We start from the raw sequence: 16,572 nt of genomic DNA, 5'->3' as shown, positions 1-16,572 counted from the left end.
AATGAATGAATAAAATGATGTGACAATAACGGACCAAAAAAAAAAATGGTGTGACAATATGTTACCTAGTTGTATGAATCGGCATATTGCATATGAAACTAGTAGTGCGAATTGCAGCAAAGAATGATGTTGGAGCGAAGAATGAGGTTGTTGATTTCATAGACAAGGAACGTTGGTTTGGTTTGGTTTGGTTGGTCCAAAGAACGTTTGGTTGGTCATACTCATAGTCACTGCCGTGGTGAATCAATCTTACATTCCTAGTTTCAGACTTCCAAATCTAACGGTCAAATCTAACATTACAGCACCATAATACATATTTTATTTTTTTTCTACTCTTTGGAGTTTACTACAACATCTCAAATTGTTGCTTGGAACATTCGGAGATTAAGTTTTTCTGTCTCACCCACACAGGTACCCTCTATGACAACTTTTAAATTATATTATATATAATATAAGATTGAATAATACTATTTTCTATGATGCTATTTGACTGAAATTGTTGTTTAGTGTTTTGGCATATGGTTAATTATTAAATATGTATTATGTGTAAACAATCATATTTTGTTCTATATCGATCACAACCTACTAGTAGTAAAGTATATAACTATGAGTTTATGAAATCAAATCAAATGCTTGTGAAACAGGGTGGAGCTCAATCTCATCCATTGGTGAAATTGAAGGGCAAAAAAAAAGACATGATTAAGAATTATGGTAAGGATACATTCCAGTGTATTTCACCCTAAGTTTATTTTAGTTTAAAATGTTTAACTCGATTTTTTTTCCAATATTTTTATTCACTTGCCGTAATTTTAGTTTTGAAAGGGACATGGTATACCTCGTCCTAAAAATGTTGATGGTAGTAAAGATCCCATTACATATTGAATAGTCATGTACAAAAGTTGGTGGAGCCGTGGGGTTTTGACATTGTTTTCATCAAATATATTAATTACTCTCTCCGATTTCGAATATAAAAAAAATTATTACTATAATAAAGATTTCTTTTTTTATAATATCTTTTTTTAATTTAAATTTTTACTTATTTTCAATATCATAATTAATGCATTTATATTTACAAAATATTCTGAGTAATTTTAAAAATTTATTTTTTTACTTTTGAATACCAATAAAAGCTAGTTGATTACTTAATATTAGTTTTTTTTTTTTTTTTTTTAAATAGAGAACCCGAGGAGTATAAAAAATGAATGAATAAAATGATGTGACAATAACGGACCAAAAAAAAAAATGGTGTGACAATATGTTACCTAGTTGTATGAATCGGCATATTGCATATGAAACTAGTAGTGCGAATTGCAGCAAAGAATGATGTTGGAGCGAAGAATGAGGTTGTTGATTTCATAGACAAGGAACGTTGGTTTGGTTTGGTTTGGTTGGTCCAAAGAACGTTTGGTTGGTCATACTCATAGTCACTGCCGTGGTGAATCAATCTTACATTCCTAGTTTCAGACTTCCAAATCTAACGGTCAAATCTAACATTACAGCACCATAATACATATTTTATTTTTTTTCTACTCTTTGGAGTTTACTACAACATCTCAAATTGTTGCTTGGAACATTCGGAGATTAAGTTTTTCTGTCTCACCCACACAGGTACCCTCTATGACAACTTTTAAATTATATTATATATAATATAAGATTGAATAATACTATTTTCTATGATGCTATTTGACTGAAATTGTTGTTTAGTGTTTTGGCATATGGTTAATTATTAAATATGTATTATGTGTAAACAATCATATTTTGTTCTATATCGATCACAACCTACTAGTAGTAAAGTATATAACTATGAGTTTATGAAATCAAATCAAATGCTTGTGAAACAGGGTGGAGCTCAATCTCATCCATTGGTGAAATTGAAGGGCAAAAAAAAAGACATGATTAAGAATTATGGTAAGGATACATTCCTCATTTTAATGTTGTGTTGTTCCACTTGCTTGGGAGTTTTGACTAATTGAGTCATTTGTATAGACATCTTTCTATTTCTTTTTATTGGAAATAGTCTAAAGAGAGCGAGTTTTTTTTTTGTTGTTGAAATTTTTAGAAACCATGGACCTCAGAGTTTGGTGTGAGACACAAGAATGAACGAAAGGTACGCACCATTTCATTGTGTATTTTGAAATTATCTTAATAAATTGTAAAGAGCTATGATCTATTTGTTTTTTAAGTGATTACCCGAAAAACAATTGAAGTTACTTTTTTTTTTATAGTTGTGATTTAAGTTAGTTTTAGTTGAACATATGACCTCAAATTTAAGGATTTTGGCCATTTTTCTTCTCCTAAAATACTTTTAGATTTTCCTTTGGATCCTGTGATCCTAGACCCCCACTCTCTATGGTTCCACAATTCAGCAATGGCATCACTGCCAATCAGACTCATTGATTCAATTGGGCCATGAATCATTCATTATATTGTAGAGAGCTTCATTTCACGCCCCACGTTTGGAATTTAACATTTTTGGAAGAAAAATAAAATTGTTTCCGAAGTATACCTCCTGAAATATGAAAACTGTGTTTCTTTAAAGGAAAAAATGTTTTGTATCGATTCATCACTTGAGAGATAAACAAATAGGTAATTTTCATATACCAACACATGTGTTGATGATGTAGTAGAATCAGAGAGAAAGAAAGAAAGAAAGAAAATAATGTGTTGAACGGGTTTATGAAAATTTTGAATTTCTAAATATAAGAATTGTTTTACAAATAAGAGTATAAATGTGGGAGTATAGTATAGGTAAAATTTTCTAGTTGTTATATATCATTTTTGAAGAATCTACCATACATCCCAACATATATCTCTTATCTCTAAAAACACAAAAATATCATTTCTTTTCTTCTTTCTTTTTTACCCCATTTTGTAACCTTTCAACATTTTAACAATTTCAAAATTTTCAAAAAAAATTTAAAAAGTTGCATTTCAAAAACTTAGTCTCCATCTAAATTTTAAGAAATAATTCTAAAAAACTTTGCATTTTAAAAGTTTTGATTTTTTTTTTTAAATTCTAAAAAGTAAAATTTCTGAAATTTCGTGTTCAACTAAAAATTTGAAAAAATTTCCATTTCAAAAGTTTCGTGTAGCATTAAAGTTCAAAAAATATTAAAAATTCTAAAAAAATTGTATTTCAGAAGTTTTGTATTCAACTAAAGTATTGAATTTTTAAAAAAATTCATAAAAATTTTACACTTCGAAAAAATTTTGTTTTCTGCCAAAGTTTTAAAAATTGAAAAATTTCGTATTCCACCAAAAAATTTGAAATATTTTATATTTGAAAAGATTTGTGTTCAATAAAAATATCGAAAATTATTCATACTATGAAAAAATTTATATTTCAAAATTTTTACATTAAATGAAAGTTTCAAAATGTATTCATATTATGGATAATTTACATTATGAACTATCAATTTTAATCAAATTTTTAAAGATGGAGAAAAATAAGTTACATTATGCTTTGGAGGATTGGGAGGTATCAGTTAGGGTGGAAGGTAGATGCCTCGTAATCTTTTAGGCTATTTATTGTAATTCTTTTGTGAGTCATTTTAATATATTTTAATATAGATCATATTTATAAAATATTTAAAACTCCAATGATCACATACTTAGTTTTTTAGAAGTGGACATTAATGGTCATCTTTATATTGATATAACAAATAAGATATATCATGTATAGTAACTTAAAACGTATCGGTTCAACAAAAATAAGATGAAACAAATATGTATCTCATATTTAAAAATTATTTTTTTATCGATAGATGAGAGATGAAATAAAACTTGAGAGATGATAAACTCACACATAACTATGTGGTCTGGGTTTCAACCTAAAACATGATGTTTAACCTAACAATATTGATATTTATCGTTGAACTAAAATTTTATGACGCAAAAACATATTATTACTTTTGAATAGTATTGTTAATCATTGTTAAAATTTTCTATAGTTTGAAGTATCAAACTTCAGTTGACTGTGAATGAAAGTTCTTTGGTAAAATTCAGTCTTTTGTGATATAATAGACAAAAAAAAATTGAAATGCCAAACTCTGGTTGGCTGTTAATGAAAGTTCATGGTAGAATTCAGTTTTTTGTGATATAATAGACAAAAATTGACTAGACTTTTTTGTTTCATAAAAGAAAATTAATTAGACTGGTGGGAGGAAATACCTCACTTGATTTAGTTGTATATTATACTCCTTTAATATATATTATTATTTCATACGTTATATTATATTAAAAATTCTAAATATACTATTTAATTAATATTGGTTCACTTGATTTAGTAGTATTAAATTTTAATTAGTGACCTATATGTTTCAATTACCAGTCCAACATTTTTTGAAGGAAGGAATTATCAGTCCAATTTTGGTTACTTTATTTTAAAAGTGATTAATCACAATTTACACTTTAAAAAATAGTGATTATTCATCCATGTCTAATGTTTATTCACAAATTCAAAAAACACTATTGAAATCATGTTTTCAATAATATTTTCCATTCAATTTTTAACTACCCGGAAACGACTTCCGGAAAATTACTGTGGAGAACATTAGGCTTGAATAATAAGCGTCCTGAGAAAAACTATTGGGCCTTGGGCCTAAAAAAATTATTATAGTATATCTTATACTTTTTAGTAGTATGATTTTCAAGTTTTAAAGTATATGTCCCTTTGGAAGAAATAAACTATTGACCCTATAGTCAAAAAATAAACATCTTTGTATTCCACTAATTAGCATAGATAGTAAGAAAACCCGTTCTGTCTTAGTCACTCAATTGATGTAAAAACGTTAATATATAGAAGTTTGAATTTGAACAGGAGACTCTCTACTTCTCCGCATATAAAATGTATAATTTTAGTTACTAGACTACTTACAAAAAATAGAATAGAATGTCGTTTGTTTTTTACTAAGTTCCCTTATAAAAAAAATTAGTTACAAAAGATATCACATATTGCTCATTACTTTTTTGTTAAATAAAACTAATTACAATAATTTAATATATAAATTTGGGATTTTTTTTCATATATATATTTTTTTTAACTAACTAATACACCATACATTAAAATTTATATACCAAAATGTTCTATTTATTTACTTTTAAAATTTTGCATCTCTACCATGCGACCACATGAAAAAAGATTGTTTATTCTATAATAAGAAGTCGCATTTTCGAAATGCGACTATCTATAACCTTTTAATTTTTTATTATTTTTTTTTACTTTTCTGCAGAGGTTATAGATAGGCGTACGCGACATGATAAAAAAGTATGATATTTTAGTATATAAATTTTAATATATGATATATTGGTTAGTTTTTCTTAAAAAAAAAATGTATATACATGCAAAAATTCATAAATTTAGCTTTAAACAAAATCAAAAAATAAATTTTAAATAATATAATGATAAATTAAATAACGTGTTATTACAAGCTTTACAGAATTCGCCTAACAATATTGGTTCAATTGGCAAGTAATTGTATTTCTACTGCTGATTTAAAAAGACTTTTCTATTGGATAATTCCTAATAAACCTCTAAAATTCATCTTATCTAAATTTTTCTTTTATATATATATATATAAAAAATTACGTCAAAGTTCACTTAAACTCACCAATATAAGGAAGTTTTCCGGAAAAAAAAATCCTTCAAACTCCAAATTTTTTAAACTTTTTTTTTTTTGTTAACCAATTTCTTAAACCTTAAAACCCACAAATAATGAAGAGAATGTAGTTCAATAAATATCATCTACACACTTGTGACAGAAAATCACCATATCATATATATGTTTCACACCCTAAAGCAGCTGAATATTTATTGAAACAACATTGGGAACTAAACAACTCAAACCCTATACCATGAATAAGCAAAGGTATTCCCAACCAAATAAAATAAAGAAATAACTTAACTAGACATTCCAATCGAAAGAACCTCATCTGAAATGAAACTATATATAAAAGCAAACAAAATAAAAGAAACAATCAATTAACACTTACGCAATACTAGAAGACCATTTTCTACAAATGATCCACAAACCACTCATAGTAGAGACAAGGCCACATTTTTCTCTTGACATGAACCACTTAATTATGTTCTTAATACTATTATCATTGTGCTCTATATTATGGCGTCCATAAAGATCGATATATATCATGCATGCGTTGAGTGATTAATGCAAGTTTTATTCTAGATAGTTTATTTACTAAAAAATAAGTATTACCCAAGTGTATGAATAACAGAAAGGTTAACTGACAATTTAATTAGTAAATAATTTCTCTATATCACACTTCTTATCACATCATTAATATATTATATCACTATTTTCTTCTTTCTCAAAGTATATATGGGGTGTATGCGTTTATGTACATAATTTTTCTAAGGTAAATATAACATACTCGTCTCTTGTAAGTAATATTTAGAAATTGACGAGTTGACTGGATATATAGCCATGCATATGTATATATTATATAACATGCATAATAGTAGTATATAGTTAAAAGAAAGCACAAGTGTTCAGGCCTTCAGGGCAGGCTGTTTTTTACTCTCCAGATTTTCTTACATATATAAATTTGGCTTTTTCTGCCTTTGTATCAAGTGTGTACAAAAATATAATAAGCATAAGGAGTTGTGTAATATCTACTTATCTGAACCTTATTATTTTTAATAAATTTTAATAAAATCTTTATTCGCTATTTATTATTATAAAATTTATTTTTTACTCAAAATAGATATTCATTAACTATTTTTAAGATATCCATATTAGACCGACTATAAATCTACTATAAAATATAAGTTTAATAGTAGGATTTTAACAACATTTTTTTTTGTCAAAAACGACACTTTAACCTTTTGAGAGTCTTCTTTATTTATTTATAGAGGTTCCTTTTTCCATGAAAATATATATACTATCTATAATTGTAATTAATAAGCACCATTTGAAAGGAAATAAATTTGTTCTTAAATATGAATACATTTTCAATTTATCAGATGCATTTGTTATTACTTTTTTTAAACATACGTTTTATCAATGTTACTAATTTATCTTGGAATATGTTGATGAATTAATTATGGCCAATAATTAGAAACATATACATCTTCTTGTACTCTCTCTTGTTCGTTGTAGTAAACTTATATACCCTTCTACTCATCTTCAATATATTATATATCTATCTTTGTCTTTAAAATAAAATGATGTCCAATTTTATACATATAGTTCGTGCTTTTCTTTTTCCAAAAAATATTGTTGATTTATGAATTACATATTGTCAAACTGATAGTATAAACAAACATAATTATATAAAAAAATTATCTAACTGCAAATAATATTTATGTGTCTTTCATGGAAACTTGTTCAATGAAAATAAATAATTGATTATTAAAAATAAAATTTATATTAATTGAAGGGTATCTTTTGACTGTAATAGGTTGTGATTAGTTTAATTAAACTTTTACAATGGACGGTTTGTTTTCCATCCTTGCACATCTTGTGGTTGGGTGGGATTATTTTACCTGCATGCATGTGTCGGACCAAACGGAGTTTGTGATACATTAAAACATCGGAATCCATAGGAGCTTAATATGCATGAACAAAATAAAATAAAACATTATAGTAAATTGAAAAAACAATTATCATAAATAAGAAAATACTAATTGGTTTGTATATATAAAATTTATAACAACAAGATCAAGCTGCAAGATGCAGCCATGCATAAGATTACAATTCCAAATATTCAAGATACGTACATATCCACGATTAAAGTATAGAATTTAGATAGGAATACAATACACACATACTATATATATATAAGATTAAATCCCAGCCAAGTGGTAATTAACTATTTAAGAACATGATTTTATGAAGTAAGATGTTGAAGATCCATGGGGTATATATATAAAAGTATGGTCAAATAAAATTTGTGTATTTAATCCAAATTTTGAATTAGATACATCAATTTTCTTTGATTTTACTTTTGTTTATATTTGAGACTGAATCCAAGATTATTACTGTGAGAAATGGAGAAGCTATATGCATGATGAAGCTCCTTGATCTTGGTTGGGTGAGTTATCATTTTGGATGAAATTAGAAGACATGAGTGGAGATCCCCACAAAGCTGGTGTTGGTGCAGATGAGATCAAAGGATCATTCTCAGGTTGAAGAAGAACGTTACGATGTGCAGCAAAAGCCTCTTCGTTGATCAAAGAATCAAGAAAAGAACTAAATACATCATCATTATTATTCATATTCATAGTGGAGTTGTTGTTCGAAGTGGTTATAAGCATATCATCACTATAATTATTATTAACCAGTTGATCGGGATAATAATCATGATATTGACACAATATTTGATCATCATTACGGCAAGTTTGAGATTCTTTGTTAGTAGCAATAAGTTGATGATGCTGATGAGGAGGAGTAGAAGATGTAAAATTAGGAGTGGTAATTTGGTGATTATTAATAATATTTGGTACGATTAACGAAGGAGAAGGTTTGGAAGAAGAAGATGAAGAAGGATTATCAAGAGGCTTATGTGTTCTTGGATCAATCCCTTGACTGATGAGTTTCTTGCTGAGATGTGTGTTCCAATAGTTTTTAATTTCATTATCAGTTCTTCCTGGAATTCTCCCAGCTATCAATGACCACCTAATTAACCATATATATTACTAATTTTGTTAATTTAGATCGATGAATTTAATTAACCGATGAAGCCCTAAATGAAGGAAACGAAACCCTAATTGGATATAAGTACCTGTTGCCGAGAAGACGGTGGAGGCGGAGGATGAGATCTTCTTCATCGGGAGCGATCTGACCGCGTTTGACGGACGGACGAAGATAATTCATCCAACGGAGACGACAGCTTTTACCGCAACGGAGAAGTCCGGCTCTTTTAGGGAGAGTTCTCCAACGACCTTCACCTTCTTTGTTGATGTATTGTGATAATATCTCGTCTTCTTCTGATGTCCATGGTCCTCTCTTTAACCCTACTTTGCTGCAACATGGTGTTGTAGTAGTTGTTGTTGTTGTGGTGTTGGTACTATTCTTCTTCTTCTTCTTCTTACTTGAATTTGTTTCTGTTGACGAAGGATTCCTCATATGGATTCTCAATTTGTTAAGCGATTCTTCTGCTTGATGGATAGTAAGTAATGTTTGAATTGTAAGGTGAAGAGGTGTGGATGTAGTTAGTTAATAATAACACACATAACACACACACATTCTCTCTCTAGTGTTATCCCGATTCTATTATTCTTCTTTCAGCGCTTTTTGCAAACACGACCCAACCAACAATCCACCTTCACGCGCCAAGCCTCCACTCTTAGATCCACGTCGCTCTTACTCAACTCAACTCATGCATACTACCACACCTTTCTATTTCATTCACCTCTTCTACATAATAAAGTAAGTTAAGTTATATTAAATGTTCATAAATAAATCATTATATTATATGTAGTTTTAATTTTAACTCTTAATTTGTTCGTTTTATTAATTTCTTAATTTTTACTTTAGAAATGTTAAATTTATATTATTCACTCTACTAAAAAAAGTAATTACGTTATTTTTTACAAAAAAAAAATTAATTAATTATTAAATCTCTCTCTCTCTCTTTTTTTTTTTTTGAAAAAATTATTAAATCTCTATATGTACCACAAGTAATACATTACTACATGAGGATGTAATGCAAGGGTTAATTCTTTTTAGCTTTGTTTTATTGAAGCATTGTGTTAACCTGAAAAAGGGGTTACTTTATTTCAATTTCACGTTCATTTTTGTGTAATTGTCATCTTAGTTTAATTAATTGTTGTTTTTAAAAAATTAAATAGAATAATATAATTTTTCATAAAATTATTCTAAAAAGAGAATAATCCATCAAAATAGAGTATTTCACTCATCAAATTTTGTTTGACTGCAAATGCTTATAATTTGTAAATGATAACATTATATATTCTTTATCAAATTTATTTGGTAAACAATTAGCATTTTTCTTATAAGGAAATTGCTGAATGTTCGGTCATTCCTATGAAACCAACTGAGAGCTAATTAATTTTTTTACTAATACTATTTTATTAAAAAAAAATTATTAGAATAATGTACCGATGTATGGCCTTTTTTCGTGAGCTCAAAATTTTGTAATATTCAATTATTTCATTTCATTTTTTAATTCTTTTTTAATGATATATTTTGATATGGCAACAAGACCAAATAAATAGTATTTAACATATACACACAAAAAACAAATATTTTTCAAACAACAAAAAGTAAAATTATTTTTTTTATTTTTAATTATTAAAGAAAATTATGTTTTCTATGTCTAAACATTATAGATGTTGAAATATAACTAACCAAATTAAATAGTCATATGAACAACTAGATTAAAATGTTTCCTAAAAATAAACTAGATTATATTATCGATGTTAATCATGTGAATTAATAGAGAAGAAAAAACTAAAAATAAAAATCGAATTTTAAAAGAATATATAGTAAGTTAAATAAATATTATCTAACTCTAGGTACAAAATTATGAAAGTATGAAATCTGACGTTAATAAAAACTTAACCTTAATTTCGTTAAAGATATTTTATCTCATAAAATAAAAAAATCGTTATAGATGTTTGTCACACAATGTTCAACTTTTTTTGAAAAATACTACTAATTTATAATGTAAAATTAAGTTCGTTAAATATAAATAAATAGCAACTATTAGCTGAATGTCTTAACCGACTTTAGAGTCTATTATTAGACGGTGCATTTAATTGGATTTGGTGTCAAAATTTGGAGCGAACAGTTCGGCGGAGCCCCATCCAATTTCTCTCGGTTTTATTTTGTCTTTTACGAGATTTCGTCTGTTTAACGCGCAGTGGTTTTGTTTGTCACGTGCACAGTTATTTTGATAGGTGTATATTCGGGGTCTTTTTTTTTAGTACCCCTTTTTGAAAAAAAAACACCAAAATACTCCCATTTGAAAAAAATATATCAAAATGCCCTTTTTTTAAAAAATCAAGTAGGAAGTCGCCATTTGAAACTCGGGCTTCTTAAGGAAGTCGCCGTTCCAAATGGCGACTTGTAAGTAAAGAAAAAAAAAATGGGGCATTTTGGTATATTTTTTTTAAATGGGGGTATTTTGGTGTTTTTTTTTCAAAAAGAGGGTATTGTAAAAATAAAACCGTATATTCGTTTCATTTTAATTCATCGATATTTTGATTTAATGTAGGTTTATTGGTAAGTCATTTTAATTTTGATGTTGCACATTTATTTATATACTTTTTATTTTCTATCTTAATAATTTTAAATTTATATTATTCTCGATGTATTTTATTTACTAGAATGGAAAATGTCTATTTAATAAAAAAACTAATCAATTAGAGTAATGTTTTTAGATGAGAACTAACAATATATACTTTTTAATTAATTAAAATCACATAAATTCTATTAAATCATATGAATTTTAATCCACCAAAATAGATGTATATGAATTTTATTGATCAAAGAAAAGGTGTATGATAACATTATTCATGTATTTAATATCTAAAAAATTAGTCGTAACGGTTTTTTCACTACGAACTGAACAAGTCTAGAAGAAGTCTTCTAGGACCTGAAGCCTGAAGGTGTTGGTCCGGATTATTTGCAGAATTCGCAGTCAGACGTCAAGATAGTGTGAGTCACCTGATCTTAAATACTAAAATTGAATCTTAACCATTCGATTAAGATCGGCTGGTTCTGAATATCCGACTGCATTTGTGTTTGGTAAATGTCCTATTATGCTATCACATAGTTCATAAATAAAGTGAACGGCTTTGTTCATTTCCTGACGTACGTGCACTTGCATGGATGTATTATTCTAGTTGTTTTGATTGTTTTTCTACTTATTTTTCTGCAGGCTCATCTGGGATCCATAAATTATTAACTCATTAGCCACGACATACTCTGTTGCAGTCGTTGCCAAGTTAATTTCATCAATAAAGGCACTTTTCTATTTACTAATTTTTTAAATTTAACTCCTCTGAAATAATAATAAGTTGATAAAGTGTGTGTATTCATAATTGATTTATTCTATAACGTGTTTGTTTGAAATAGGATTGAAATGGTTTTTCATGTTATTTTGAAACGGTTTTTACTTGTATCCGTTTTCACACTAACTTCTTTCATACTTTACCATTCCAGTGTGAACTTTTCACCCAAAACTCTAAACCCCTCGTGAGTTGGCCTCTCCCAAAACCCCCGTCCTTCCTCCTTTTTCAATCATTTCCGTTCTGGCTCGTTTCTGTTCATCTCTACGAATTTTCTTCTCTTTATTCTTCTTTTATGTTGTATCAATGATTGTATTGATTCTTATTTTGAACATTATTTCGTTATGATTGTTTTTTGGTGTATTGTTTCATTAATTTATTGTTCTTCTATTTCTATTATGTTGCTTTTGTAAAAAATCGTGACTTTTAATTGAAGGTAGGAGAAGGGATTCTTGTACTGTAGCTTTGAAAGAGAACATTGTTACTTGCCTTTTCTCTCTCTCTCTCTCTTGTTCCTTTATGTGGCTCTTGCATTGTAGTATGAATTTTCCTATTAAACATTTTACTGCATGCTCATGCTGCACCAGATTCCCTGTGAGATTGGAAGACTTCAAAAGCTCCAAACTCTTCATCTTTCTGACAATTTATCCACTGGCTAGCTTCAAATATAAGGCTCAAATCATTTTTTTTTAGGTCATGGTTGAAAGGTGATAGTTATTCTTATTGCATTCAAGTAATCAAACTCTGATTGTTATTTTTGTTCACATTTACATTTGAAAATTAAAAAGCAAAAACTTACAATCACTCCAAACAAGCCAAGCCTATAGGTTACAGTAAATTGATAAAATATGGAGTTCCCAAATCATTGGATTCAAGAGATGGCTTGAGAACATCTCTTGCAGTTAAAAATCAAAGTATCTTCAGTCAAAAAGAAACAAAGTATCTTGCCCCTGATCCCACCCGTGAATAAACTCAATGGAACTAATGACTTTTTATCTGAAACTTCAAGAATTGAAATGATTTTTCAACTCTTCTCTACATTGTACATAAACTGAAATAACAACCGAGATACACACCAACATTCCGGTGTAAAAAAAAACTTCTAAATTCATTGCCCACGGATACATTAAAACTGTCAATTAAACATAAAAAAAAGGGGCTTATTACCAACAGAAATAGGGGAGGGAGAAAGGATAACATAGGTCATATCTGATTCAAAATTCATGAAAATTATAAAATAAATTTCTGTGCCACAGTCTGCTTAAAATTCTGGCTGAACACACCCTACGCCTTAGCCCTGAGAATGAAGATATAAAACAGCTTTATTGGCAACTAAATATATACTATTAGCCTGAAAATACACTAAATCACATATTTGATAGATTAAAAAAATCCAACCCAGTACGACATGGCCACTATAGCCTACAGTAACAGAGAGACCACAGGGATCAATTCCTCCCTCAAGCCCAACATAGAGAACCAATTTGAGAAAGGAAGAAGCAAAGCATTTTATAATTTGATACAATAGCTAGTTTTTTATTTTTTGGTAACCTCGTAAAATATACAGTGGTCTTTCAGTGATTCAGAACACAAATAAACCCAAAAAAATGGCTTCCGTCGTACCCAGCCCAATTTTTCAGGGACTCATAGGCTTCGGTTTATGGTTTATAATGTGGGAGATGACTGGTAGGGATGTTACTGAACACCAGAAAACAAATGGCATAGCACAAGAACCAACTTACACGAGTGCTATAATTAACAATTTGATTTTAAGCTTACGTAAAAAAGACAATAATGATTCCAAGTCGAATTGTAGTTTAAAAAAATCTAGCAACCCAGAGAATTTGAAAGCCAATATACAGGATAGCCTCTGTTTTTCCAAGAAAGAGAGAGCCACAGAAGAATGGAGTACAAAAGATGAGGGAGACAAATATCTGCCTTAATAGAGGGAGGTGACACTCAAGCTCATAAATACAAGAGTGGTTGCTGCTTAGTAAAATAGAAAGTATCATAAATTTTATAATCAAATCCTTTGACTTTTAGTAGACCAACTAACCTTTCAATGTAACAGTCGTCCTCTGTATTAACAAGAATGGCATCACCGGCTACAATGTGAGGCGGAACCTGGATGATGTTGACCATATGGACAAAGACAAACAAGACATAAGCACTTTGGCATAACCAGCAACAGATATTGAATAAATTTAATTCAAATAGAAAGAATTTATAGCAGAGATACCGCCATATCATTTTGAAAATAATCAATTGATTAGTCATATTGATTTTGTTGAAAAAACATGTGAATATTGTAAATATGTTAATAATATCTTGTAAGTATGGTGATCATGATATTTCTAGTTCCTTATAATTATTTCATTGTGTATATAATGGAGCCTCCTAGTGCTCTGTATAGTTCAGACATGTAGATTTCATACTATGTCTCTCATTTTTCTCTTTGCTTTACATAGATTTTTTTTATAAATTATTTATGCTACTAAATAAACACAGAAGGAAAAAAGAAATAATCATTTGACTTACTTCAATTGTAGGGCCATTGTCCAGTACTACCTTTTTATTCCTAAAATCAAGGAGGGGAAAAAATCAGTACAAAAAATTAAAAAGAAATCAAGATTACAGAGAATCTGAAATGCTCCAACTCAGAAGTTGACTTCATCAGTGCTATGTATTATGTCATATTCAAATTGCAAAATTCTATTGACGCAGAAACAGAAAACTAATCAGATACAAATTAAAAAATAACCAGCATCCTCCCACAAATTGATAACTACACAGCTAAGAAATATACCAAGTATGAGACTTTATAGTAATCATTTCATTTGAAGTCTACAACACCCTCTAAAGACAGCATTACTTTATAGGTTTAACACAAATGACTAGATACAGATTCAAATATTCTGTCTCACATTGCTCTCTGTCATGACATGTGTGTTATGCGCTACTCAAGTTAAGTTCTATAACAGTGGAAAACTTACTCTTGCACTGCAAAGCAACTACTTTCCTACCTTTAAGGACAACTCCTTTTCCTTAAATTTGCTTTAGGATAGGGAAAAGTTCTTAACTTATATTCCATCTCCTGCTCATCGGTGTTTTACCGGAGCTACCATTACCAGCAATCACATCAAAGAGATTGGGAAATTCAACAGCCCTTCCACATACTAGGTTTTCTTTAATGTTTGAGTTTGACTCAATTGCGAAGTTCCAACCTGACTAACGTGGGTAAAAAACTTCCTTCCTCTATCTGTTCTCTTTTCTTGCTTTCAGGATTTTCATCTCCTAACTAAGGTAGAGATCTACAGTAATGGTGACGACAAAAGACTCTTCCCCTTGCAAGTTAGTTCTCAAATTTGATGAAGGCTGCAGCTGTAGTTGACATTGTGAACCATAGTACAACATATGATAATGTGAGTGACAGCAAGGTATGACTACACATTACATAACGATGGATGATGTAGGACAGCCATGAGTTTTAGTATGGATGAAGACTAAGAAAGCAAAGGAAATGAATGTTTCTTGACATAGGATACTGATCCACAAACACAAATAATCATTGAAGATTGTTGAACTTATAGGAATTGGCAGAAAATGAGAAAAAGAGAGATAAAAAAAAAAAGACTGAATAATATCCTACGGTGTGTATTGGAGTGGTACAGTAGAGAAAGCACTAATGGTTTAACCCCGAGTTATACTAATCCTAATTACATAAGGAAATTGTAACTTTGGAGAAGAGATTTTTTTCTTCTTAAGAGTCATACAATGCTATAATATAAAGGCAGAGTTGGTTAAGCAGTGCTCATGTTTATGTATTACAATATATTCTGTTTATATGAATACTAAGTAATTAGGATAGACATGATATCGTAGTTATTATGTAATTGGTATCGAGATCCAAGAAATAACCCATCTACTACAACTACGGAAAAATACAAAGGAGAAAAATAACTTGATTTAGAGCTGAATCAATTGATTTGGATCTTATCCTTATCTAAAACCTGTTGGATAATTTTTTTTAAGCAAAAAATTATAGTGCAAAAGCATCACATGACTGAGAAGATATCTCAACTATGTTGCACCCCTAAATCACCACCTATCATTTGCAACATCCCAATAAATTCATTAAAATAAACGAGAAAATACAGAAGGAACTTGGGGGGACTAGGGATAATTTGGTTCTTATCCTTATTCAAACTATCCTTCCTAACTGTCTCAAGTCTTGACATGATGTAAAAGTTGAAGAAAACAAATAACAAATTCCTATTATTCCTTAGGCATCAAAAATTATGGCATGGAGGTTGAAACTGGCCTCATTAAGGAGGTGTTTGGTGCTGCAGGGAATCGTTCCCCCCTTGGGTATCTCATTCCCTAGAGCTAGGGGATCCAAAGAACGTTCATGATTTTGGCTATCATTTTCAGGGGGAAATATTGTGGTATTCCATAACAAAATTTTATTATAATGTTTGGTTAAAGTGCCATATTGCCAATAAAATAATCAACTTCTAATTGATTTTTTATTTTTAATGATGAATAGTGATAATGATATTTTTTAACTATTATTTGCA

At 29.2% G+C, this 16,572-nt stretch overlaps 2 protein-coding genes and 1 long non-coding RNA gene across 4 annotated transcripts in view; 1 reads left to right on the top strand and 2 right to left on the bottom strand.

The window, feature by feature from the left end:
- Positions 1-1,240: 1,240 nt before the first annotated feature.
- Positions 1,241-12,057, top strand: LOC105852207 (uncharacterized). 2 transcript variants are annotated; one of them, XR_001144007.3, is made up of 4 exons: positions 1,241-1,608; positions 1,842-1,908; positions 2,060-2,107; positions 11,866-12,057. It is a non-coding gene; the product is annotated as an uncharacterized lncRNA (long non-coding RNA). The 2 variants fall into 2 exon arrangements; XR_012163247.1 differs by lacking the exon at positions 11,866-12,057 and having other exon boundaries at positions 2,060-2,937.
- On the bottom strand, positions 7,628-9,309 carry LOC101506758 (uncharacterized). The gene is made up of 2 exons (XM_004502146.4): positions 8,743-9,309; positions 7,628-8,636 (listed from the first exon to the last, which is right to left on the bottom strand). Exons 1-2 carry the CDS (start codon positions 9,084-9,086, stop codon positions 8,018-8,020), a joined length of 963 nt encoding a protein of 320 aa, XP_004502203.1. The 5' UTR covers positions 9,087-9,309; the 3' UTR covers positions 7,628-8,017.
- Positions 12,058-12,962: 905 nt separating the features above from the next.
- The window catches only part of LOC101506432 (uncharacterized), an 8,822-nt gene continuing 5,212 nt past the window's right edge, over positions 12,963-16,572 (bottom strand). The window contains exons 9-11 of the mRNA XM_004502145.4: positions 14,534-14,573; positions 14,052-14,119; positions 12,963-13,292 (exon numbers count right to left, since the gene is read on the bottom strand). Coding sequence (XP_004502202.1) covers positions 13,280-13,292; positions 14,052-14,119; positions 14,534-14,573 — 121 coding nt within the window. The 3' untranslated portion in view covers positions 12,963-13,279. The remainder of the gene's footprint in view (positions 13,293-14,051; positions 14,120-14,533; positions 14,574-16,572) is intronic.

Source organism: Cicer arietinum, chromosome 5, assembly GCF_000331145.2.
Source record: "Cicer arietinum cultivar CDC Frontier isolate Library 1 chromosome 5, Cicar.CDCFrontier_v2.0, whole genome shotgun sequence".
Taxonomy (NCBI): domain Eukaryota; kingdom Viridiplantae; phylum Streptophyta; class Magnoliopsida; order Fabales; family Fabaceae; genus Cicer; species Cicer arietinum.
This window is presented reverse-complemented; position numbering and strand designations above follow the sequence as displayed.